The sequence below is a fragment of the Solanum lycopersicum genome, chromosome 7, assembly GCF_036512215.1.
Source record: "Solanum lycopersicum chromosome 7, SLM_r2.1".
Taxonomy (NCBI): Eukaryota; Viridiplantae; Streptophyta; class Magnoliopsida; order Solanales; family Solanaceae; genus Solanum; species Solanum lycopersicum.
The window spans coordinates 61585811-61611597 of record NC_090806.1 but is presented as its reverse complement, the minus strand read 5'-3'; the positions used below and the strand labels follow the sequence as shown (position 1 = coordinate 61611597).

The following is a 25787-nucleotide window of genomic DNA, read 5'->3' as shown; positions in this document are numbered from 1 at the left end:
TTCTTCTCGCGATGTATAAATTTCGACGAGGCATGAAATCTTCTCGTCATGCATGATTATTGACTCGCGATGCATGATTTCCGCGATGCATGAATTCCAGCGAGGCATAAATTCTTCTCGCGATGTATAAATTTCGACGAGGCATGAAATCTTCTCGTCATGCATGATTATTGACTCGCGATGCATGATTTCCGCGATGCATGATTCCGCGATGCATGAATTCCAGCGAGGCATAAATTCTTCTCGCGATGTATAGATTTTGACGAGGCATGAAATCTTCTCGTCATGCATGATTATTTATATTGCCCCCGTGAATAGTAACGGCAAGACGACCTCCAAATAATATATCGACTTGATCGATAATGATAAAAATAATAATTGCATAGCTGTCTCTTCTGAGGTAATGCATTGTCTTGATCGACAATAATCATCTTGCTTTGATAACGCGATGCAAATAGCATCTTCTATAGAAATCGTGAAATCTTCGCTAAGATTCCTTTTTGATCCACCTTTGAATCAGGCCAGGCACTTTGTAAATTTCATGTATTGGGGAATGGCTTGAAATAAACAAACACATTCACAAGCATCTTGTCATAAAGATATGAAATGCTTCTTGCTTTCAATAAAATCACCGGCTTTGGAGATAGTTTTCTCCTTCTCCGTATTCATCAGTCGGAAGAATTCGGCCGATTTCGAAGTGAAGCTATAAACCTGCATCCACAGAAAAATTGTCAGTTTTAAACATACTGATCTGTGTCGATCCCTTCGATTGTTTGCTCCTTGTCTTGCCGTCCTCGGTTGATTTCCCGACTCTTGATAGATAAGAAAATATCTTATGCCAAAACAGATGAAATATAAAAGGGAAATTTTTAAGAGAAGCAGGAAATTTTTTAAGAAATAGTATCTCGAAAAAGTCAACGCCAAGTCATGTCATGTCAGGCTTAACGAGCTTCTTTGAGTCCGACGCTTGTCGAATGAATTTCAGAGGCATTCCGGATTTGTGGGGAAGTCCCATGACGAAATTTTGAGGCCATCCTCAAAAATTTCTGTCCCAGTTTAGTATCTTGTTCATCTTTCCATTGTAAACGAACAAATCTCGGAATTTTTGAGATCTTCTCAAAAATTCTGTCCCAGTCGCAAACTCGAAATGTCCTTAGTTTGATCCGCTGAGGAGAAGGTTCCTTTTGGAGAATTTTTGAGTCCCTCTCAAAAATTCTGTCCCAGTTTCTATTGTAGAAGGGGGAAATAGAAATCTTACGAGAGATATGACCGAGCCCTTGTGGCGCCTACGTATCCCGTTGAGGCAGGAATCAGGTCAAACGTAGTTCCCCTTTAAAGGTTAACAAGAATAAAATTTATAAAGAAACCGACCGAAGCCGACAAAGGCCGCCTACGTATCTCATTCTTGAGAATTCAGGTCGAACGTAGTTCAGGTCGTAGAATTTTGGTCTTCTGTTTTGACTTGTTAAAGAAGTCCAACTTCAAATGAACTTTTGAGATCCTCTCAAAAATTCTGTCCCAGTTTCCATTATGGAGAGAAATGGAAATCTTCTGGGTATATGACCGAGCCGTTGTGGCGCCTACGTATCCCGTTGAGGCAGGAATCAGGTCAAACGTAGTTCCAACACAAGGAATAATCAAGGGGAATAAATGGGGTGACCGAAGTCGACATAGGCCACCTACGTATCTCGTTCTTGAGAATTCAGGTCAGACGTAGTTCGTTACAAGAGGGATAAGAATTCAAATTCGAACAAATACAAGCAAACAGAAGATTACAAGTAAATGATGGGAAATGCAAAACGAACTTCACGCGTAATATCTCTTGACAGTATCTGAGTTGATAGGTTTGGGCCACACAGCGCCATCCATCTCTGACAAGACTAAAGCACCTCCAGATAGTACTTTGCGGACCATGTAAGGACCTTTCCAGTTTGGTGCGAACTTTCCTTTGTACTCGTCTTGATGAGGAAAAATACGCTTAAGAACCAACTGACCAACTTCAAAATTTCTGGCTCTTACTCTTTTGTGAAAAGCGCGAGTCATTCTTTGTCTATACAACTGGCCATGACAAACAGCAACCATCCTCTTTTCATCAATCAAGGCTAGTTGATCAATCCGTTTGCTAACCCACTCAGCATTACTTAGCTCAGCTTCTTGGATGATCCTCAGTGACGGTATCTCGACTTCGACAGGTACGACTGCTTCTGTTCCGTATACTAGCAAGTATGGAGTAGCCCCAGTCGATGTTCTGACCGTCGTTCGATAACCCAGTAGAGCATATGGCAACATTTCATGCCAACCCCGCTGCTTGTCAATCATTTTCCTCAGAATCTTCTTGATGTTCTTGTTGGCGGCCTCTACAGCTCCGTTCATTTGAGGGCGATAAAAAGTTGACTTTCGGTGAATAATCTTAAATTGTTCACATATCTCTTTCATCAGATGACTGTTAAGATTTGCACCGTTATCAGTGATGATGGATTCTGGAACTCCAAATCGGCAGATCAGATTGTTGCGGACAAAGTCGGCCACCACTTTCTTGGTTACCGATTTGTAAGAGGCTGCTTCCACCCATTTGGTGAAATAATCGATGGCAACCAAAATAAATCTGTGTCCATTGGAAGCGGCCGGTTCTATAGGGCCGATGACATCCATTCCCCAAGCTACAAATGGCCAAGGCGAACTCATAGCATTAAGTTCGTGAGGTGGCACCCGTATCAGATCGCCGTGCACTTGACATTTGTGGCATTTTTGCACGAATTTGCAGCAGTCATGCTCCATAGTCATCCAGAAATAACCAGCTCGAAGGACTTTTCTTGCCAAGGTAAGCCCGTTCATATGTGTGCCACAGACTCCAGCATGTATCTGCTCAATAAGCCTCACGGCTTCAGCAGCATCCACGCATCTCAAAAGACCCAAATCTGGAGTCCTCCTGTAAAGGACTTCTCCATTCAAAAAGAAATTGAGAGCCATACGACGTATCGACTTCTTTTGATTAGATGTGGCGTCTTCTGGATATGTCCCAGACTCCAAGTACCTCTTTATGTCGAAATACCAAGGCAAACCATCTGGTTCTGATTCCACGTGTGAACAATGGACTGGATGCTCCTTCAAATCTATATCCAGCGGGTCGATGTAATCAATATCCGGATGTTTGATCATTGAAGCGATGGTGGCAAGAGCATCAGCTAATTCATTCTGTATTCGGGGAGTATGTCTGAACTCGATCTTGCGAAACCTTTTACACAGGTTTTGCACATATTGCACATAAGGTACAATCTTTGGGTTCTTCACAGCCCATTCTCCTTGAACTTGATGGATCAAGAGGTCTGAATCTCCAATAACCAGTAACTCGTAAACATTCATGTCAACGGCCATTTTCAAACCGAGAATGCAAGCTTCATACTCAGCCATGTTGTTTGTGCAGTTGAACCGTAGCTTAGCCGCCATAGGATAGTGCTGACCAGATTCTGATACCAAGACTGCTCCAACACCTTTACCCTGGTGATTCACCGCTCCATCGAAGAATAATCTCCAACCTGGATAATCTTCAGAGATATCTTCACCCACAAATGACACTTCTTCGTCGTGAAAATATGTCTTGAGAGGTTCATACTCTTCATCAACGGGATTTTCCGCAAGATGATCAGCCAAAGCTTGTGTTTTTATTGCCTTCTGAGTCACGTATACGATGTCAAACTCACTCAACAGCATTTGCCATTTAGCCAGCTTCCCGGTCGGCATCGCTTTCTGGAAAATATACTTTAACGGATCCATCCTGGAGATAAGATATGTAGTATACGACGACAGGTAGTGCCTCAGCTTCTGGGCAAGCCATGTCAGAGCACAGCATGTTCTTTCCAGCAAAGTGTAACGAGACTCGTACGGAGTAAACTTCTTGCTGATGTAGTAGATAGCCTTTTCCTTCTTCCCTGTCTCGTCGTGTTGACCAAGTACACATCCAAAGGCGTTATCCGAGACAGACAAATATAGCAACAAAGGACTCCCTTCTCGCGGAGGAACCAATACTGGTGGGTTAGACAAGTAGCTCTTGATAGCGTCGAAAGCGGTCTGGCACTCCTCAGTCCACTTAGTTGGGGCATCTTTCTTCAGCAACTTGAAGATAGGCTCACATACCACCGTCGATTGTGCTATAAACCGGCTGATATAGTTTAACCTCCCTAAGAAGCTCATCACCTCTTTTCTCGTCTTCGGTGGAGGTAACTCCTGAATTGCTTTGATCTTGGAAGGGTCGAGCTCAATACCTCTTCTGCTGACTATAAACCCTAACAATTTCCCAGCTGGGACTCCAAAAGCACATTTGGCGGGATTTAGCTTCAAGTTGTACCTACGCAAACGTTCAAAGAATTTTCGCAGGTGTGTCAAATGATCCGAACTCTCGCGGGATTTAATTATGACGTCGTCCACGTACACTTCAATTTCCTTGTGAATCATGTCGTGGAAGATAGTCGTCATGGCTCTCATGTAAGTAGCACCGGCGTTTTTGAGCCCAAACGGCATCACCCTGTAGTGATATACCCCCCAAGGTGTGATGAAGGCCGTTTTCTCCGCGTCTTCTTCATCCATCAGAATCTGGTGATAACCCGCGTAACAATCCACAAATGACTGCATCTCATGTCTGGCACAGTTATCAATCAGAATATGGATATTTGGCAACGGGAAATTATCCTTTGGACTAGCCTTGTTGAGATCTCTGTAATCAACGCAAATCCTGATTTTTCCATCTTTCTTGGCGACCGGAACGACATTCGCCAACCAGGTGGGATATTGCGTTACTTCTACCAACCGGGATTCTATCTGCTTGGTGATTTCCTCCTTAATCTTCAAACTCAACTCAGGCTTGAATTTCTGAGTCTTTTGCTTCACTTGCTCGAACCCTGAGTTGATAGGCAGCTTATGAGATACGACATCGGTACTCAGCCCCTGCATGTCACTGACCTCCCAAACAAACACATCGCTGTATTCGGCAAGCAAATGAATCAGGCTCTCCTTCTGAGTTTTATTCAGGTGAGTGCTGATCTTAACCTCTTTGACACATTCTGAATCTCCCAAATTTACCGTCTCTGTTTCCTCCAGATTCGGTTTATGTTGATTCTCGAACTGTTGAAACTCTTCTACTACATAGTCTGGTTCCCCACTTTCTTCGTCGTAGTCGTCAGCCTCATCGTCATTTACCTCATTTTGTTCGTTTAGCTCATGACACGACATGACGTTGGCAGGTTTGTAACTTACGTTACTGAAATCATAAACGGACAAAATTAGAAAGTAAAATATAACAAGCAATCGAATAAACCAAGTCAAAATAAGGAGGCTTTCATTTAAATTGAATCAAGATGCAAAGTTGGGTCATGGCACAAGGCCATGTCGCCCTTTAAACAATCATAACAAAATTTAAAATCAAGAAAATGCAGAAATGGTGGGTCTCGGGCCTCTTCCGAACGACCACCGATTTTGGCATGCAAAAAATAATTCCTTTCTACCCAAAAGTCCGGGACATCAGGATTGGTGTGGACGTCCAGTTCTTCAGCATCTCCCCAGGTTCAGCATCGCGAAAGCCAGCTGGCTCAGCCTCCTCCTCTATGACGGCATTGATCTCCTTGAACAGGTCACAGATTCCTTCCCCGTCGTCTTCAGGCTCGGCATGCTCCCGAATTGGAAAGGAGTGATAGAGATGCGGGATCGGCTTAGTCAACTCTTGATCCCTTCTCCTCTTCATCTTCATATCATCATCTGTGGGGATGTACCCCAAACCATACTTTGATCCCTGAGCAAGGACCGGAACAGGCTCAATAATTCCTTGGGAATCTCTTCCCAATCCGAAACCTGGCTCGAACCCATTTTGCAGCATCACCGTGGCTATCATTTTGTACACGGCTGGCATGGAGTCGAGGGCCAAATCTTCGTTGGTGGCATTCACCAGCTCCACTGTGTAAAAGTCTGCGCCTTGCGGCATCTCATCAATGACCGACACCTGCTTGCTCGAGCGACTTCCCTCGCCGTGAATCACTAACTCTTCATTTTTCCACACAAGCTTCATCATCTGATGGAGAGTAGAGGGGACGGCTCCAGCCATGTGGATAAACGGCCTTCCCAAAAGAAGGTTGTAGCTAGTGTCTATGTCCAATACTTGGAATTGCGCACTGAACTCTGCGGGGCCCATTTGAAGGGTCAAAGTCACAGCCCCTAAGGTGTCTCTTTGCACACCATCAAATGCCCTTACATTGACCTGATTCTGCTCCAGTTTCCCAAGGTCAAAATTTAGTTGCCTCAACGTCGTCAATGGGCAAATATTCAAACCGGACCCATCATCTACCAAAACACAGTTGACAACCTTTCCACGACATATCACGGTAATGTGTAGCGCTTTGTTGTGGGATCTTCCTTCGACTGGCAACTCATCGTCACAAAAGCTGATCCGGTGCCCCCGAATGACTTGATGAATCATAGCGGCCACGTTATCACTACTTGTACCTGAGGGTACGTATGTATCATCAAGAGCTTTCATTAAGGCCTGCCTGTGGGACTGAGAGCTCATCAGCAGGGCCCACACGGAGATCTGAGCCGGAGTCTTCTCTAAATGTTTGACGATGGAATAGTCCTTCGGTTGCATCCTTCTCCAGAATTCCTCTGCTTCCCCCTCGCTTATCGGCCTCTTAGCATGGTCCTTCTTCTGTCCTCCGAGAGCAAGCTCATCAGGAGTGTAGCACCTTCCGGACCTGGTCATGCCTTGGGCCACGGCAGTTTCAATGACAAATTTGGGCTTAACGAGGGTTTTCGAAGGCACCAAGGCAACAGCCTTTACAGGTGTCAGAATAACAAACTTCCTCCTTTCTTTGACGCTTAAAGAAGCGACAGCCCTTTCCAAGTCCTCATGCATAATAGGGTAATCATCTTTGTTCCACACCCGTCTTCATCCGTTTCAATCATATTAAGGTTGTCACCTCCATGATTCGGCAACGGATTTGTGTTGATGTTTGGCACCGCCGGTTGCAGAGAAACTACCTCCTGATCGATCAGGTCTTGGATTTTGTGCTTGAGGTTGATGCAATCTTCCGTGTCATGTCCAACACTGTTGGAATGATAAGCACACCTTTGATCTGGCCTGTAGAACTTCGAGTTAACATCCCCGGATTTGGGCCCCACAGGGTGGATGTATCCATCTGCGGCTAGCCTCTCAAATAGTTTGGTCCGGCTTTCAGCAAGTGTGGTAAAGTTCCTTGAAGGCCTTTTTTCAAATCTCGGACGGGAAGTATCATAACCACTTTGCCGAGGGGGAGGCACCCGCTGATAATTTTGGGTATTTGTACGAGGAGCTTGGCTCCGGGGATAAGGGTTTGCCTGGAAATTTGGCATTGGAGCTTGGTAATTCGGGAGGGGGTCCTGGTATAATGGAGCTCGGACTTGATAAGTGGGCGGAGGTGGTCGGTAGCTCGACTGTACGTTGGCACAGTTGGGAGCAATGTTCTGATAAGGGGATGGGATCTGGTATGGTTGAGGGTAATTTGGGAATATGGGAGAAAAATTTTGGAGATTAGAGGGTGTACCTTGGTACGACGAAATTTGAGCATTCTGATAGGTGGGGACAGTATTGTGGCTATTAGGATGATCGGGTTGTGGGTAGTTGGATCGGTGGGACTTTGGGGAAGGCCTGAAACGATCTTGGGAATGTGACGGGTTTCTAGGGGTTTTTCTTCCCCCATACGAGACAGCGGCAACTTCCTCTCTTCTCTTTCTTATCAATCCTGAAGACCCAGGCGACGCAGATACACGGGCTATCTTCCCCGATTTTAGACCATCTTCGATAGTCTCACCAACTTTGACTATCTCAGCGAATTTAGCTCCGACCAGCAACATGATTCGATCATAGTACTCAGGCTCCTGTACCCGCACGAACACTTCCACAATCTCTTTCTCGGTCATGGGTGGCCTTACCCTCGCCGCTTCTTTCCTCCACCTATAGGCAAATTCCCTATAGCTTTCAGTTGGTTTCTGCTTTATCTTCTCTAGAGAATACCGATCGGGCACTATTTCAACATTGTAGGCGAATCGGTCAATGAAGTCCTTAGCCAATGCATTCCAACTGGGCCACTGCCTGGTTTCATGTGAAGTAAACCACTCGAGGGCCTCTCCACACAGACTTCGGCTGAAAAGCCGCATCAACAAGGCCTCATCCCTGCCAACTCCCACGAGCTGGTCACAATACGCTCTCAAATGCGCCATAGGATTGCCCACTCCTCCGAAGGTGTCAAACTTCGGAATTTTAAAACCTTCGGGAAGGTTCAAATCTGGATGGATGCACAATTCTGCGTAGCTAAGTCCGACGGCGTCTGGGATGCACTGCAGCTCTTTCATAGCCCTTTTGATTTCTTCCTTTATATCGATCTTCACTTCTTCTTTCGCCTTCCATTCTCTTTCCTGTTCTTCATAGTGATCCAACTCAGAACCGTGCACCTCGTGCTCGGCAGGAACGGGAACTTGGAAGGTGGCTCTTTTTGGTAGGGGTGGAGCTATAGAGGGACTTGGAGCGTTTTGGGCGGTCTGGTAGTTTTGTGGGTAGGCCTGAGGATTGGTGTTCTGACTCAAATGCGGATGAAATGCTTGGGTATTGAAGGCAGTTTGAGTTTGGTTTTGATTTTGTGGCGGTGGGGCAGTTTGAGTATTCTGAGGATGGGGTGGTATTTGAGGGTGGTTATTTGGAAGAGGTGAAGGAGTTTGGTAAGATGCAGAAGCGTATGGAGGGTTTTGGGTTGTGAGGTCAATCACAGACGGATTATGCACAGGTGTAGAAGGCTGGTTCTGAGTTGGATCTATGTTTGATGAAGGGAAGTAGACCGGAGGTCTTGCATCAGCAGTATTAGTACCAAATCCAGGTGGAGGCGCATCCTGTCTCCGTTGCATTTCAACTTTCATTTCAGCAATCTGTTGCATCAGCTGTATGATCAATTCGTTCTGTTCCACTACAGTGGGCTGAGCCACCACAACGTCAGTAAGACGCCCTTCGTCATTGTTGTCTCCCATAACTGTTTTTCCATTGTCTGAATTTGATCGAGGGAAGGAATCTGTAGGACCTTTCGATCTGGTGAAGTAAGGATGATCTGCCAGCTTTATTGACACAGATCAGTAAAAGGTACCTGAGATGTAAAAACAACTCAAAGGCAAATTTGTTAGTGCATATCCAGAGTACAAAATGCATAATATCGCACATAAAACAGATAAACACACAAGTCATTTTGTTTGAGGATATCTTAACCCACGAATAAGGACGGATATATATTTCGAACAAACAGGAATTTGTTTGTTTGGCGCTATCTTGGGAAATCTGAATCACGTTGAGCTATGGTCTTCTTGCAGCTGCTTTGCGACGTCCGTTGATCTTATCTTCGTATCTCCGAAACATGGAGGAGAATGAAAATTTTCTGTGATAGGGGCCGGGCCGAGAAGGCTGCCTACGTATCTCACGGGGAGAATTCAGGCCCAACGTAGTTCGGATTTTAGGATGAAAATTTTCCATTCATTCTTTCGTTGTGATTACAAGGGAATTGAAAAACAACATTAAGATTTCTAGCAGATCACATTCGGAGATTTCTTGTCTTGTGGCTGCGTCATTCCTTTCCTTTCAGACAGTCGGAAATGGAGGCTTGTAGACTATTTATTCTTCATCATCCTCCTCAATCACTTCACGGCTGGGGCTACTGTTATCTGCTTCCTGATCACGGGCGAGCTATTTTCCGCCCTTTGGGTCGCTATGGGTCGCCAATTCCTCGTCGAGCGCCGCATTTCTGGCCAACGCTACGGCAGTCTCGATATCTATCTTCGCCTCTCTCGCCTTTCCTTCGTGTATCTCCAAACGAAGCAAGTTCAACCTTTTCCTTAGGCTTTCGGTTTCCATCTCAACCTCCTTCTTTCTCTTTATCTGTGATGCCAGATCTTCATCCAAGGTTGTGACCGCAGCTTTGTAGATCGCCGTGGTCACGTCTACCTTGAGTCCTTCCTCCTTAACCCTCTGAATCTCTTGAGTGACTCGCTCGATCTTTCTTCGCAATTCCTCCTCAGTGAGCTCCGTCTGGACGTTCTTGCTTTTGTCCATAGCGGTGATTCGACTTTCCTGAGATGATAGAGCGGTATTTAGAATTTATGGTATGGATTTTGTGTGAGAAACTTGAGACTCGGGAATTTTGGTCGGACATTTGTAATGTTGGCTTCTGTATACTCTTTTGAATTTTGGCTGGGAGTGGGTTTACGATATCCTCAATCAAAGCAACATAACACATAAACATTTAAACAAATATATCGTGTCCTAAACATGCATGTGACCCTTTTGTGCCAAGGGTAGGCCTAGCGATCTGAAGGATGTATTGCGCCATTTAAATAAGTAATTGTACCCCCGAAACAAATTTCACTAGATGTCATAGCGTTCATTACACGATCAAAATTAAACGGGATATATCTTGGGAAGGGGATGTAATGCAAATACATATATAAAATCAATCCCACGCAGGGGAGTTAAAAGGTTGATGATCCAGCTACTCTTCTGGCCTTCTCCACTTCTTCTCGGATAATGCACTTGCTGGTGAACACGTATGGCTCAGCGAACGCAGCTTTGGAAGATGTTGGTACGGCTTGTAAGGTGTTCATCTGCTCGTCCAAAATAGTGTCCAAACGCATTAGACAAGTCCTTGTGTCAGCTAATTCTTGTGACATTACGGCTAAAACTCTCTGATTTTCTAACTCCCGGAGTTGGTACGCTTGCTCCCTTTGTTGAAATTCCTGTTCTTTCTTATAGAATTCCTGCTCCCTCCGATCCTACTCTTGCTGAAAATGGTACGCGTGAATCTGAAGCCTTGTCTCCACGTCTTCGATTTTCCGACTCGTGCGTGGTGTCGGACCCACTACACCATGCAAATTGTTATGCAACCATGTCTTATATTCGTCGACATACCCAGCTCCATACCTATCTTCGTTGACCTCCCACTTCATGTTGACACGTCCGGCCCATTCCTGGAGGATAATTTTAGCGAAGGGTATTTTGTCCTTCCCGTTGTAATCAACAATGAAAGAGCTGGCATCTCCTTGGGCGGGTATGATTTGGACTTTCCCAAATTGCCGCATTACTCGTGTCGGGTTGTAAGGACGCAATCCTCTGATGCCGGGAAGGACTAAAAATGGCAATTTGGCCCCTTGTGCTGCTATCATTTGAGACCTGAAGCTCGGTAATACCCATTGTATGTCTCCTTCTTTCAAATTGTAAAACACCTTTGCCCACGCATCCCTGGTGGTGTGAATTGGAAATTTACGAATACTCAAATAGAACTCGTAATTATCAAGAGGACTTGTTTGACTCGGTTCGGCCAAACCCTGTGGCTGGGGGTTGTCTCTTTTGCATAGATGTTCTGTCAACCACCATTGAAGCAAGATGTTGCAACCTTGGAAAAACGGGAAACCATTCTTGCACAGGCTCAAAGATCGGTAAATGTCGGACAAGATGACTGGGGCCAAACAGCAATATTTCTTTTCTTCAGATTTTCTACCGACTCCTCTGAACATGGCATTCACTACCATCACTACTCTGGTGTCGATCTCTTTTCCTTCGTCTTTAGGGAACACCATAGTTCCCAAGAGGCATGCGGAGAAAGCGATAGCTTGGGTTTGCCTCCAAGTACTGTGATCATGAAATTCGTCCGGGAACAATCTAAAATAATTGTCGTGCCCCCACCTCTCGAAAAACCTCATCAGCGGAATGTTGTTGGTCTCTAACCAATCTGCATTCACTAGGAATAGCATATCCCTCAATTCGTTCTTGGTTGGCCTATCTGGTAAGAGAATGTGATGATCGGGACGCTTTTTCCTTTTGCCACTCGTCCCAATCGAGTCAAGGCAATCTTTGATCTCTTCTAATGTGGGTGTTATTTCGACATCTCCAAATCGAAAGACCATCTTCTTATCGTCCCAAAATCGGGTGATGACCTCGATAAACGTGGGCCATACCTTGAAATCCATTATCGAAGGTAGGTAACCCAAGTAAATCGAGATTTCTCTCTTTTGACACTCCTTAAGATTGCCCCACCATACTCGAAGAATGTCGGGTGCCTGGGTGACCATTTTGAAGTGAAGGAACTGACTTGACATCTACAAAAACATACAACTAGTTAATTTCAATCCCCCCGATACAACAACTAGTTAAACACGCAATACATCCTTCAAATTTAAACAACAAACATGAGCGTCCTATCGAGCCGCAGGCTCTTTGGACTCAAGGTGGACTTTTCTAATGGGCCCGACACTCCTTGGGTGTCGGGTCATCCTAGGCCAATGCACTATTTTCGGGATTTGGTTTCGCTCTATCCTAGTTTGACTAAGAGTGGGTTGTATTTAGAGTGGATTGGGTAACCCAAGCGGACTACTTGGGCTGGGACAATTAACGATCGTTGACTATCAAGTAGTCAACTACACTCGTCAGGGTGCCCCGAGAAGATTTTTGGTTAACGAACGACTGCGAACCCGCATAATCGTCCTTTAGTGGAAAATGTAAAAAATGTCGTTTGACGGAAGTATGTATGCTATGTATGCAGCAGTTTAAAAATCTAAACAATTTAAACATTTAAACAGTTAATCACAAATAATCAAATGCGTTAATCTTAAGGTTAGAATCCTCCAAACTCCCCAGCGGAGTCGCCATTTCTGTTTTATCGAAAAAAGGGGGTGATTTTCGAAAAGAGTTTGCTTTATTTTCGACTTTATGGAGTCGCCACTTAATTTTTTAAGAAAAATCAAGAAAACTTTGTTTCTAAACAACTTAAACAGAAAAATTATTTTGAAACATTTTAAGGGTTCGGGATTCCTATTAATATCTTAGGAAGGTGTTTAAGGCACCTAAGATACTCCGTTAATACGGTTTTCCGGCGATTAACTTATTTGACTATTTTATAAAGGCTAGCGAATTTTTAAAGATAGATTTCTCAAATCTTAATCAAACTTAATAAAACATTATTGCTTCAAAATTCCATTTAAAGTTAACTTTTTAAACTTTTAATTCTAAGCAAACTCGTGAGTTTGAAACGTCTATCGCTTTAAAGTTTCAATTTTTAGTTTTGATTTTGATAAACCAAAAGGCGTTCGACGGGGTTTGGAGTTTCTAATCCTAAACTAACGACATTTAAAACAAAACGTCAACAAATAGCAAAGAGAGATAGAGAGAGGGGGAGAGAGAGATTTGGGTCCAAGTTTTCGGGTTCTGTTCGCCTTGACCGAAACTTGGACCCACCTGCTTTTGGGTTTTTAACCCATTTCTTTCTTTCGTACCTGTCCTAATCTAAACATACAAGAATAAATACAAGGAAAGTAAAAATGACAAGGGCTTATGCCCAAAATAAATACAACTTAATAAATAAATAAAAAAATCTTCTAATACGCCTTCCTCGAGCTCCTTCGATCTTCATGGAGTTCGAATTTTTGCACGCCTGCTGCCATTCATATTTTTACACCTATTTAAGATATAGCGCTTCTGTATATCACTGTATACAGGATGTATATCAGCCTGATTTTCGATTTTTGAAAGTTGAAAGTTCCTTTCCAGAAGCATATTTTCACTTCCATCAACCCAGATTTTGGATTAGGCCTCCTGTGCACATTTTTACCTGTATATCAGCGTATAACAGACGTATATAGCTGGTATACAGCTTCTTCAACACCTGCAGATTATTTTTTACAGCCACTGTTTTGATTTTTCTTTGCTCCATAACAGCAAATCGATTGACTCAAAGACGGGAGAAACTCGGAGGAATGCGGGAGGAAAATGGAGTCCCAAAATGGACTCGAGAGGAGTTTCACATGCAATCAAAACAAGACAAAAGAAGGGAATTAGGAGGGTAGAAATCAATATCACATCATAATATTAATGTCACCCATAAACAAAATAACCATGATAATCCATACGATTTACATCAATCAAACCCGACTAGAAAAGCAAATCGGAGGCGAAGCGAGATATAATTCAAACAAAATCCTACAAACTTCGGCTATGCATGCTGGAATGTATGAAAGCGACAGCCTATAGCTTCCAAAATTTCAAAAGTAATACTTCAAACTCAAATATGCAGAAATACAGCCATTAAGTATGAAGGAAGTGAGCTGCTAAAAATTGAAAGGAAACAGGTACACAACACACATACGAACTTAATCACGCACAATCCAACTGTTTATCAAACTAGGCAAGAAAACAATTCATTTAACTCGCTACAAGACCTCGTATTAATGCAGTCAACCACAAGTGACCTTGCAAGAGGAAAAACAGCCTCTTAAACTACAGATTTCCCGAAAATTTTGGATAACTGACGTTGGTTCATAACCGGTTTAAACACAAGAACAATGGCTTAACGTCAAATGCAAAACACACACATTCATTCCTGCTGACTATAGGCAGACTATATGAGAAGCATAGCAATTCAAATATATATATATATATATATATATATATATATATATATATATATATATAATGTAGACAAGCTAAGAAACCTTCATGTTCTCTTGAACCGTGTACTTGAACAAAGCTTAGAGATGGTTCAAATGAAGAGAGGCTTCAGCTACAACTCCAGCGAGATAAACAGCATGAACAAACTTAGAACGAGATAATCAAAACAAGAGAAGACTACACTCTAAACACACAAAACACACAAACAGTTCAATAGCATTCGAACGAACAGACTCGATAAGAGAATTAGCGAGCCAGCTGCAACATACATCCGTATTCAAATTTCATAACCGTCATCACCATACGAATCGTCAAAACATCAGAAGAAGCCATTTCGAAACGAAAGAAACGAGAAAGTTATGCGAAGCAGGGGATTACCTGTCGACGAGCAGCGAATTGAGACGATACGAGCAGGTGCGAACTACTTCTGCCACGAATGACAACTCGAACACCCAAGCGAGGGAAGGAAGCCGATGGATCGATCAACTCTTCCGAAGTGCGTAAGGAAAGCTGAAGAACTGGACTGTTCTTATGCTAAAATGTTAACAAAGTTTCAACCAACGATTCAACTTAAACTTTCGACCAAATTTCCAAAAAATATCCAACCCAAGTTCTGCTTTTTCCGAATTTTTTCGATGAAAATCTCTCTTCTTATCTATTCTTAGTTTCACGATAAAAAAAACTTCGTATCTTCGACTTGATCGAGACAGTGCCAAACTTAAAGGAGATTTTTCGATAATCCTTCCAACCAAAATTCTAGCCAAAAAAAAATCTCAGTCCAAAAAATAATCCAACCTCTAATCGCCCCCCCTCGATGACTGAAAAAATGGAGGGTATTTAGAGAGGGACGCTAGGCCTCTATTTGAATTCGAAATTCGAAATTCCCTTGGGTCAAACCCACATGGTCGACATTGCGTGTTGCAGACCTGCTCGACAGCGACGACTTGCGTGTTGCAGACCTGCTCGACAGCGGCAGGGTATGGGTCTCTGTCGTTGCGTCTCGCTCACGCGGAATGGAGGGGGGAAGGGAGAAGATCGTGGGGTGGTTGACGCGATTTCTGGGGAGTTTGGTCTGTTTTTCTGGGTTCTGTCGAGAGGGGAGGGAGAGAGCGAGCGTGGGGGAGACGCGGGAGAGAGGGAAGGAGAGGAGAGAGGACGAGAGTGCGAGAGCGTGGGGAGAGACGCGAGGGGGTCGCGTGAGGGAGGATGGAGCGTGGGGGGTCGGGTCTTTTTCTCCTTTTCTTTTCTGGGTTTCTGGGGTCGTGTAGGGGTGCTGGGGGAAGAAGAAGGGAAAGGGAAATGGGTCGGGTCGGGTAGGAATTGGGTTGGGTTTAATGTGTTGGGCTGGCATAGTTGAAAAAGGGGATTTGAGTTGAAGTGGGCTGGGATATTTAAGTTAGTGTTGGGTTGAGAGGTAATTGGGCCTGGGGAGAGTGAACGAAGTGGGCCTGGGGGTGTTGGGATTAAAGGAATTGGGTTGGGAATAAGAGTGGGCTGATGGTAACAAAAGGAAATGGGTTGGGATTAAAGGGTTTGGGCCATTAAGAATAAAAGGAAAGAGGCCCAAACATTTTAGATGTGTTTGAAGGGGCAATGAGTTGGATTAAATAAAAATGATAAACTCGGTTAAGCATTAAATAAACGAATTTGTATTAATTAATTAACGAGCCTATTTATTTAGCAACATAACTACTTAAATTATAAAATAAAGATTCAAAATATAGTTGTGATTTAAAGCAAACTAGTTTAATAGAATACTTTCCAAACTTAAGATATACATACACACATATACATATACATATATATGTATATATATATATACATATTTTTTTTATTTTTTTTTATATATTTTTTTTTAATTTTCGCAAGACTTATAAAACTAATTAACTTAAATAATTTGAAAACTCATGAAGCTCGATAATTAATTTATACCAACGCGGGTCAAAAATTGGGTGTCAACACTCATGACAACTAACTATGAATTTATATGCATCCTCAGCTAAGTCACCAGTATAAGTAGGAGGATTCATTAGTCTGAACCTCCCAAACATCTTTTGCTCATCAATAGTCATAGAAGGCCTGTTCACCAAATGTGATGTCATATCTGGAAACTCCATACTATCCAAACGAGGAGCTACAGCGGCAGCTGGCTGAGTCCTGGGAGTTTGAGAATCTGGAGCAACTATCGGATCTGGAGTTTGACCTCCAACACGGGTCTATGAGCCATCAGAAGTGACAGGCAAAGCTCCTGCCTGGGCCATCCCCTCTAGGATTCCTAACATACGAGTCAAGGTATCTTGAAGCACTAGGGGGACAATAGTACTGGTTGGAGCCTGATCTGGACCATCCCCCTCGACACGATCTTGCACATCCCCATGAATAACCTCTGCATCAAGAGGTACGGCCCTATCACGACCCTGGGTAGCTACTGGTACTTGAACATCCACAGGTGCTGCAACACGGCCCTTACCCCGACCTCGAGCTCGTCTCCTACCTCTACCTCGGACAGTGTTCCCAGAAGCAGGCGCAGGAATAGGATCCTAACCACCACTTGCCGATGTACGATTCCTCGCCATCTGAGAGAGAATGAGAAATCAAGATTATAATTTCTACAAGGTCAAGTGTGCACGATAATGAATAAAAGAACAGAATATTTCCTAAATGTCCTATAGCCTCTCGAAGATAGGTATGGACGTCTTCATACCGATCCGCAAGACTCTACTAGACATTGCTCTTGTACTCTTGAGACCGATGAACCTAGCGCTCTGATACAAAATTTGTCACGACCCAAATTTTTGCAAGTCGTGATGGCACATATGTTCCCAACCAATAGGTAAGCCAACCCAACATATTAACCCAACTAAACCAACAAATGAGTAAAAAAGACCAACGCTTAGCAAGAATCTCCAACATTGAGTTCCTTATAAGTACGAAATGCGGAAGATAAAATATATCACCCCAAGAATTGGTGTCTTAAGTACAAGAGCTTCTAAAATTCGATGCAAGTCTCAAACTAAATGACAAATCTAACATAAGGGATATCCTGTTTGAATACTAATAACAGAATAAATAAAAGATAGAGGGAGGTGTGGGCCACGGAACAGCCAAGCAGCTCACCATAACTCCAAGCTCGGACTCAATATGCTCTACGAGATGTGCTTCTACTCGGAATCGAATCTGCACCACAAAGAGTGCAACAAGCGTAGTATGAGTACGAAACCACGTATACCCAGTATGTCTCATTGACCGACAACGAAGAAGTAGTGACGGGAGTTATATAAGAAAATAAATTCTTAGATTGTACAAGTATATATATATATATATTACACTTACTATTTAAGTTTCATCAATAAAGGAAATCAACATTTAATATTTTCCAAACACCAAACGAAACATATAGTCATCAAGAATGAATGATGGGATGAAATGCAATGCAATATGATGCCATGTAATGATATGTCTCAGAATACCAGTACTCACTCAACCGTATATACATGATACTCCTCGGAAATACATCGAGAGTTCATGACCCAAGGGGGACTCGCGAGGTCCACATACTGACACGAACGATCTCCACGTGTCTGTGCGGACGATCTCAACGCACTATCATAATATCAAACAATTTTCGCACGGACGGTCTCCACATGCCCAAATTACAATCTTAATATCTCACCATCCCCAGCACGGACGATCTCAACGTGCCCAACTTATACTCAGTCTCATCTCTATGCATGTGCACAATATTGTTTCAATAGAGGGGATGATGATGCATCTCAATCAATCAATATGAATATAATACATAACCACCTCAATTATCTCAACTATACGGGTGAAATAAATAAAACACAATCACACAAGGAATTCAAGTCAATAATATATCAGCTAATGCCCATATGCTTTGGCATTCTCAAATTTCAATCCACATTCTATAATAGAAATTTTCCGTTTTTTAACACCGGTACTCGTACCAATGCCCGTCACACCATTGATACGAGACCACCATATTTTCCCCTTACCCCTTTGTCTATTTTTATTTTTAATCTTTAATTAGGAAAACGTCCTTCAACAAGTCTAACAAGTCTTAACATACCATAGATGCCGAGCTTGTGCCACGAATCTTTTAAGATTTTTCCTTCCTTTTCGCAAGGTTTCGGAACGTTCCCAATCTACCAATTTTGCAATATTCGTAAGTAAGCAATTTTTGTAGACATCCAAATTATTATATGTCTATCATAGACGCTAACACTCACTCATTTTTTTTCAACAAACTCCAAATCTTGATATATATTGGCATGCCAAATTTTTCATACTTGCTAAATTTCAAGCCAAGAACTTAACTCTAACCTCTTCAAATGGACTAAAATTCAATGTTAGATCATATAAAATAACACCTAATAATCAATTACCAATCCCAATATATTAAAAACTAGCATTTTAATATATGAATAAAATATGAACCAAATTTCCACCCATTGGCAGAAGTGGAACGCCCCTCCCCTTTTCCCATTTGTAAACAAGTGCCAATTTCCTAAAATATTTATCCAATTCCAATCATTGGCAATCATTGACAATGATTGTCCAATGATTGGCTCAATCTAATTCTACCATTCTGAAACTAACAATATATATGATAAATTCTTTTGACAAAATCCCAGAAAACATTAACCTGCAGCCATTGAACTATTCGACTTCGATTGATTTATATATATATATATTTGAATACTAACCCAATTGCTAACAATATAATATAATTTAGTAATCATCACCAACTTACCCATTATTTATTATCACCCATTATCAATATAGCATAAAATAATAACACAATCTCAAGCACTCCAACAATATATTACTATATATAGAATTGAAAAGAACGAATATCTCATATCTTTACCTGAACAATGGCTATGATTTTTCTCCCTCTTGCTGGTCGCCTGTGGTAAGGTTTCGTCTCCCCACTTTTTGTTTTCCTTTTCTTCTAAATAAGAAATTATTAACCGTGAAACTCCACTAACCTATTTTCTAATTATTTATTTAATAAAAGTTTCATCAATTGGGTACTCATAGTTATCTAATAGTTTAAAAATACCCCTTTAAATTTTCAAAATGAGTCAAACTAGTCCTAGTTCTCAAAATGACCTAGCGGGTCGTTACCATCTACAAAAATTTCCCACCAAAAAAATTATTTGGCATCATTTGTTAATTATTGTTAGTCACAAATTTAAGTTATTGGTGACACATTATTTTGTCACTAATAATGTATATAATTCATGACAAAAAAGTTTTGTCTTAAAATTTTATTGATTATATAGCTATGAAATTATTAGATACAACAACAAATTTGTCACCGATTGTACGCTTTCAGTGACAAAATTTACTTTTTGTGCTTAAATATATGAGACAAATACTTTTAGTGATGAAACATAAATTTGTAACAAAGTTTTGTCTACTAAAGTTTTCCATCAAATAATTAATTGACGTCATTTGTTAAGTAGTGTTAGTCAGGAATTTAAAGTGTTCAGTGACACATTATTTTGTCACAAATAATGTTCTAATTCATGACAAATAATTTTTTATCTTAAAATTTATTAATTATTGGACCCAAAATAATTTCATCTAAAAAAATATGATGTTACAATATCGACAAATTAGAGTTCGTAGTTAAATGTTATAAGTTTAAGCTATAAGAATTTAGCTTTAATTATGATATTTATTTTCGTAACTAATATAATAAATAATTGGTGACAAATATTTTACTGTCTCTAATCAATCTGTGATTTAGTGACAATAAAAAAATTGTCATAAAATATGTAAGGTGTTAAATAGCGATGACTTAAAATTTGTAGTGAATAATTCAACTATTTGCTAAGAAATAAATTAATAGCTAAATACAATTTTTTTTGCTACAATTATTTATAATTATAAGTGACAACTTACAAGAAGAATAATATAAATGCTTCATAAGAAATACATAGAGTCCTTCGTTAATTAGCAAGAAAAAATATTAAAACCAACGAATTTGGTTCACTTTGTAAAAATGAAAAAGTTCAATTCATGATTTCTCTTAAATTCCACAATTATAAAATGCATCATTTTAAAAATACAATCTAGGTTATAAGTATCGTGAGTAAGGTACAAATCTTCCACTAGATCACTGATATATATTGGTTTAACACTTTTATTTTTTATTTGATACACTTTCATTATGAAAGACGATAGAAGAAATAGTTTCTTAACTCTTGGGGCTAATTTTGTGCATGTCTAATGATTTGTGACTGGTAAATTGCATAGACTAAGTCGATCTATTTGCGTCTGTTTAAAATATGTAGATATTTAATTGTAATTCCACAAACGCGCATAGATCAACTATACAGAGATAACATCGACTTACAAACTTAGACTTTGTAAAAGTACGAAATACTTCATGAATTTCTATTAACTTTTCATCAGTGTGAAAATCAAAATAAACTAAAAGATAAAAGCACCAATGAAAGAAATAAACAACCTAGGATTTCAAATATATTATGATGAAGTACTATAGTTATGAGTATCGATTTTTTTCCTAAACAATTAATTTACTGACCGAATTGAACCAATTATTTATTTTTTAAAAATAAAATCAAAATTTTAATTTTATACAAATTTATATTGTACTAATTAATTTTTAAAATTTATAAAAGAACTGAATAAAATGACATGGTACAGAATATATTTAAAGATATGTTAAAAATATGCAGCTTAATTAAAATATAATCTGCATTTGAATCAATTGTGATTTATGGGTGACAAATTCCATGCACTTGCTTATGTGTATAAATAATTATACAATGTATTACATCTACAAAAGTTATATTGAAAGAAGTGAATGAAGTAGAAAATAAATTAATGAGAAACAAGAGAGAGTTCATCGAATGGTAAGCACTCCTCACTTTCAATATTAAGGTTATTTGTCCCTAATTAATACATTTAATAACAAAATAATTTTTGGTATATAAAATATAGTCATTAGTGACGAAATTAGATTTTGTTCAACTACGAAATACATATAACTTTAGAGACAACTGACATTGTCACTAATCGAAGCAAAAATAATTAGTGACAATATAATTTTATCGGTAGTAATAACTTATTTAATGTCAAAACATACTATTATCTAAAAAAATATACTTTTTACGACAAATAAATTTGTCACGAATGTTTAAGAATTTGGAGATGATTTTTTTTGTAGTTTATATAATACTTTTAGCGACGAATCACTAAATCGTCTTTATATACGTTTAGAGACACACATTTAGTGACGGCTGAGTGACGAATTATTTTTCGTCTCACAAGATTTTTATTGACGAAATATGATTTATAAATGACGAAATTATTTGTCCCTGATTTTGATATTTAAAGCATTTTTTTAGAAATTATCAAAAATCCTCAATTTTTTATGTGTTGTAGCCTATGGATCTGGCGTCCACAACACCCAAAAAAAATCTCAAAAAACTTTATGAGAACCTCCGTTATGAGTTGGGGAACCGCCACGTATACTCACACCATTTTTAAGCGCCTATTTCAGCATTCACAAGCCCTTAAGAAATTACCCAAAATCCTCAATTTTTTGTGTATTATATAACTCATGGATCTGGCGCCTCGGAGCACCAAATGAATTTTCTCATTTATGAGGACCTCCGTAATGATTTGGAGAACCACCATGTATATTCACACCAACTTTAACGCCTATTTCTGCATTTACAAGCCGTTTTTTAGGAATTATCCAAAAAAATTGATTTTTCGTGTTATAGCCCATGGATTTAGTGTCTCAGAGCACCCAAAAAGTTTCTCAAAAAGATTCATAAGGACTTTCATAATGAGTTGGAGAACCACTACGTATACTCACACTATTTTTAACGCCTATTTACGTATTTACAAGCCTTTTTTTAATGAATTGTCCAAAATTCTAAATTTCTTATGTGTTATAGCCTATAAATCTGGTTCCTCGAAGCACCTGAAAAAAATTTATGAAGACTTCTGCATGAGTTGTGGAACCACCACGTATAATGAAATGAGTTTTAACGCCTATTTTCGCATTTACAAGCCCTTTTATGAGTAATCCAAAATCTTCAATGTTTCGTGTGTTATAGCTTATGGATCTAGCACCTAGAGCACTCAAAAAATAATATTTCTCAAAAAATATTATGAGGATCTCCGTAATGAGTTGGATAACCACCACATATACTCACACCATTTTTAACGCTTATTTCTGCAATTGTAAGCCCTTTTTTAAAAAAAATTGTCCAAAATTCTCAATTTTTCATGTTATAGCCCATCATGGATCTGTGCCCGGAACACCCAAAATAATTGTCTCAAAACATTTTGTGAGGACCTCTGTAATGATTTAGGAAATCATCATGTATATTAAACTATTTTTTAACATTATTTTCGTATTTACTTGCTTTTTTTTAAATTACCCAAAATCGTTATTTTTCGTGTGTAAAAGCCCATGAATTTGACGCACCAAGCACCCAAAAGAATTTCTCAAAAAACTTATTAGGACCTCCGTAATGAGTCCACCACGTATACCCACACCATTTTTAACGCTTATTTTTGCATTTACAAGCCCTTTTAAGGAATTACTCGAAATCCTCATTTTTTCGTGTTTTATAGCCCATTAATATGGTGCCCGGAGCGCGAAAAAGAATTTTCTCAAAAAACTTTATGAGTACCTCCGTAATGAGTTGGGAAACCACCACATATACTCACACTCTCTTCTAATGCCTAATTTCGCGTTTATAGGCCCTTTTTTAAGAACCCAAAATCCTCAAATTTTTGTGTGTTATATAGCCCAGGGCGCCTCGGAGCACCCAAAAAAATTTTACAAAAAAAAATTATAAAGACCTCCATAATGAGTTGGGGAACTATCAAATATATTCACACCATTTTAATGCATATTTTCGTGTTTACAAGCCCTTTTTTAAAAATTACCTAAACTATTTGATTTTTCGCGTGTTATTGCACATGGATTTGGCTTTCGAAGCACCCAAAGTTTATTCTCAAAAAACCACCACTGGCTTTCGAGGACCTTCGTAATGAGTTGAGGAACCACCACTTGTACACACTCCATTTTTAACGCTTATTTTAGCATTTACAAGCCCTTTTTTAGGAATTATTCAAAATCCTCATTTTTCGTATTATAGCTCATGGACCTGGCGCCCTAGAGCACACAAAAAAAATCTCAAAAAGATTTATAAGGACCTCCGTAATGAGTTAGGAAACCACCAGTACACTTACACCATTTGTTTAATGCTTATTTTCGTATTTACATGCCCTTTTTAAGAATTTCATCTATGGAACCTTTTCTTCCATAGAGTTTCCAAATTCTCCAATTTTGTAAAGTTAGAATCCCAATCAAAGTTACGATTTTGTACAATTGTCATAGGTTCTTTCCAATGTATGTGTAATTGATTATTTTATGACTTTTTATGCACGAATTGTAGTAATTGCATATTTTTAAGATAAATCTCCATGAACTCATGCATAACCCATGTTTTCTAAGCTATGGTGATATAATGTGGGTCATGAACTATGAAAGATGAATTTATAAAAATATACAAGCCTTCTCTTTATGAAATTGATGTAAATGAATTTGAAGATGCTTTAACTTTGAAAACATGATGAAGTTTATGGATTATTGAAAAGAATGCAAGTTCATGAAAATGTACTTGTGACACAAGCAAGCTTATAGATGAAAGTGTATGTATGTTCTATGAACCTTGGACACATGACATGAATGACATGTAGATTTTTCTTAATGCTATTCGGGCTATTTTCCTAAATTAGGTCTTGATTAATATGGTATTCGGATATGTCATCAATGATTAGAGACCACAATTTTAAAGTTATTTTTATTAGTAGTTAAAGATTAATAACTACTTTGTGGGATTTATGCTTAGCATCGAAAGAATATTGAGATGGAAGCTCTCCCTAGTTGAGATCGGATTTCTAGCAGCAATCTCGACATACCTTACCTATGTGCCCACATAGGATGATTGTCTAGACATAAATTAGCTACTGGATCCACTTTAGCTCAGATTCATGGTTCTAGCTCGGCAAGTAGGAGAACCCTTTTCGATGTAGGAAAAATCAGTGATCTATGTTATAGCTCGCATGGTCTCTATGTCGGTTAAGGCTACTTTTCGCAATGATGAACCGAGATTACCTTTAAAGTATCTCTCATGCGTTTTAAAAGATGAATTAACTTGCATTGATCATAATTACTATTATGTTTTTTTCTAACTTCTTATCTAACGTTTTGATTTGATTTTTGCATATAATGAAAATGTCTTTTTAGCATGATTTCATGCTTTTATGCATGACTATCATTTTTTATGTCAGGGGTGGCTCGACAGTGTTAAAAAAAAACACGTGGCTTAGGCCCCCAAATTTAATAGGCCTCATTTTTTTTATAGTAATAGGTTATCAAATTATTATTTTTTAACAAATATTTAATGCTATTTGTAGAAAAAGTAAACATTTCATGGAAAATGAAGGGATTATTAGAAGAAATTTGACATATTTGGAGTACTATATCTAATGAAAATTAATTTAAAATAAGAATAGTTATAAGATGAAAATTAGAAGAAATAAATTATATAAAAGTTATTTACAATTTAAGTTTAATGCCCCGTTTGATTTTTGTTTTAGGCCACTAATACGGTTGAATCACTCATGTTTAATACTTTGTACTAACACATGCTCTTGCATATTGTTTCACTAATATACTAATGTAAGGTCTAATGCTCCTATCTCGCATCTTCGTGACAAAGAATCTATTAGTAGAAGATTGAAGATTAGTGAATCCTCATGTTCCAAGGACTAACCTTTACTTCATTGTTTCTTTATATTTCACTTTTGAACTTGATCTACGAGTTACGCCCCAAGAACTTCTTATATACCAGATGGCATTGAGACCGATTTTTAAATTTAGATTTCTGCTTCATTTTATAAAAGTCTATGTTTTGAAGTTATTTAAATCTTTTTAAACTCTATTATCTTACATAATGTATGCTAGGTGGCTTTTATAGAGCCTCTCGAAATCTTGTACGCCATATCACGTCTAGGGTTTACCTTGGGTCGTGAAGAGACCAGAATGCAACATAACAAGAAATGGTGAAATGGTGGAAGGATGAACGGATAATGGAGCATGTGTTCACCCTCCTCAAGCAAATGGTGCACCCGATTCCACCAAATACTGATTAGAGAAATGCTTACAGCAAAAATCGTCAAGTTATATGCGGAGTTGTGTTGCACAGATCTA

At 39.6% G+C, this 25787-nt stretch overlaps 1 protein-coding gene across 1 annotated transcript; it reads right to left on the bottom strand.

Moving 5' to 3' along the window:
• Window positions 1-5494: 5494 nt before the first annotated feature.
• LOC138337545 (uncharacterized) lies at window positions 5495-9624 on the bottom strand. Its single transcript, XM_069287462.1, has 3 exons — window positions 9592-9624; window positions 6923-9120; window positions 5495-6875 (listed from the first exon to the last, which is right to left on the bottom strand). The coding sequence occupies exons 1-3, from the start codon at window positions 9622-9624 to the stop codon at window positions 5495-5497; spliced, it is 3612 nt and encodes a 1203-aa protein (XP_069143563.1).
• Between the last annotated feature and the right edge of the window lie 16163 nt (window positions 9625-25787).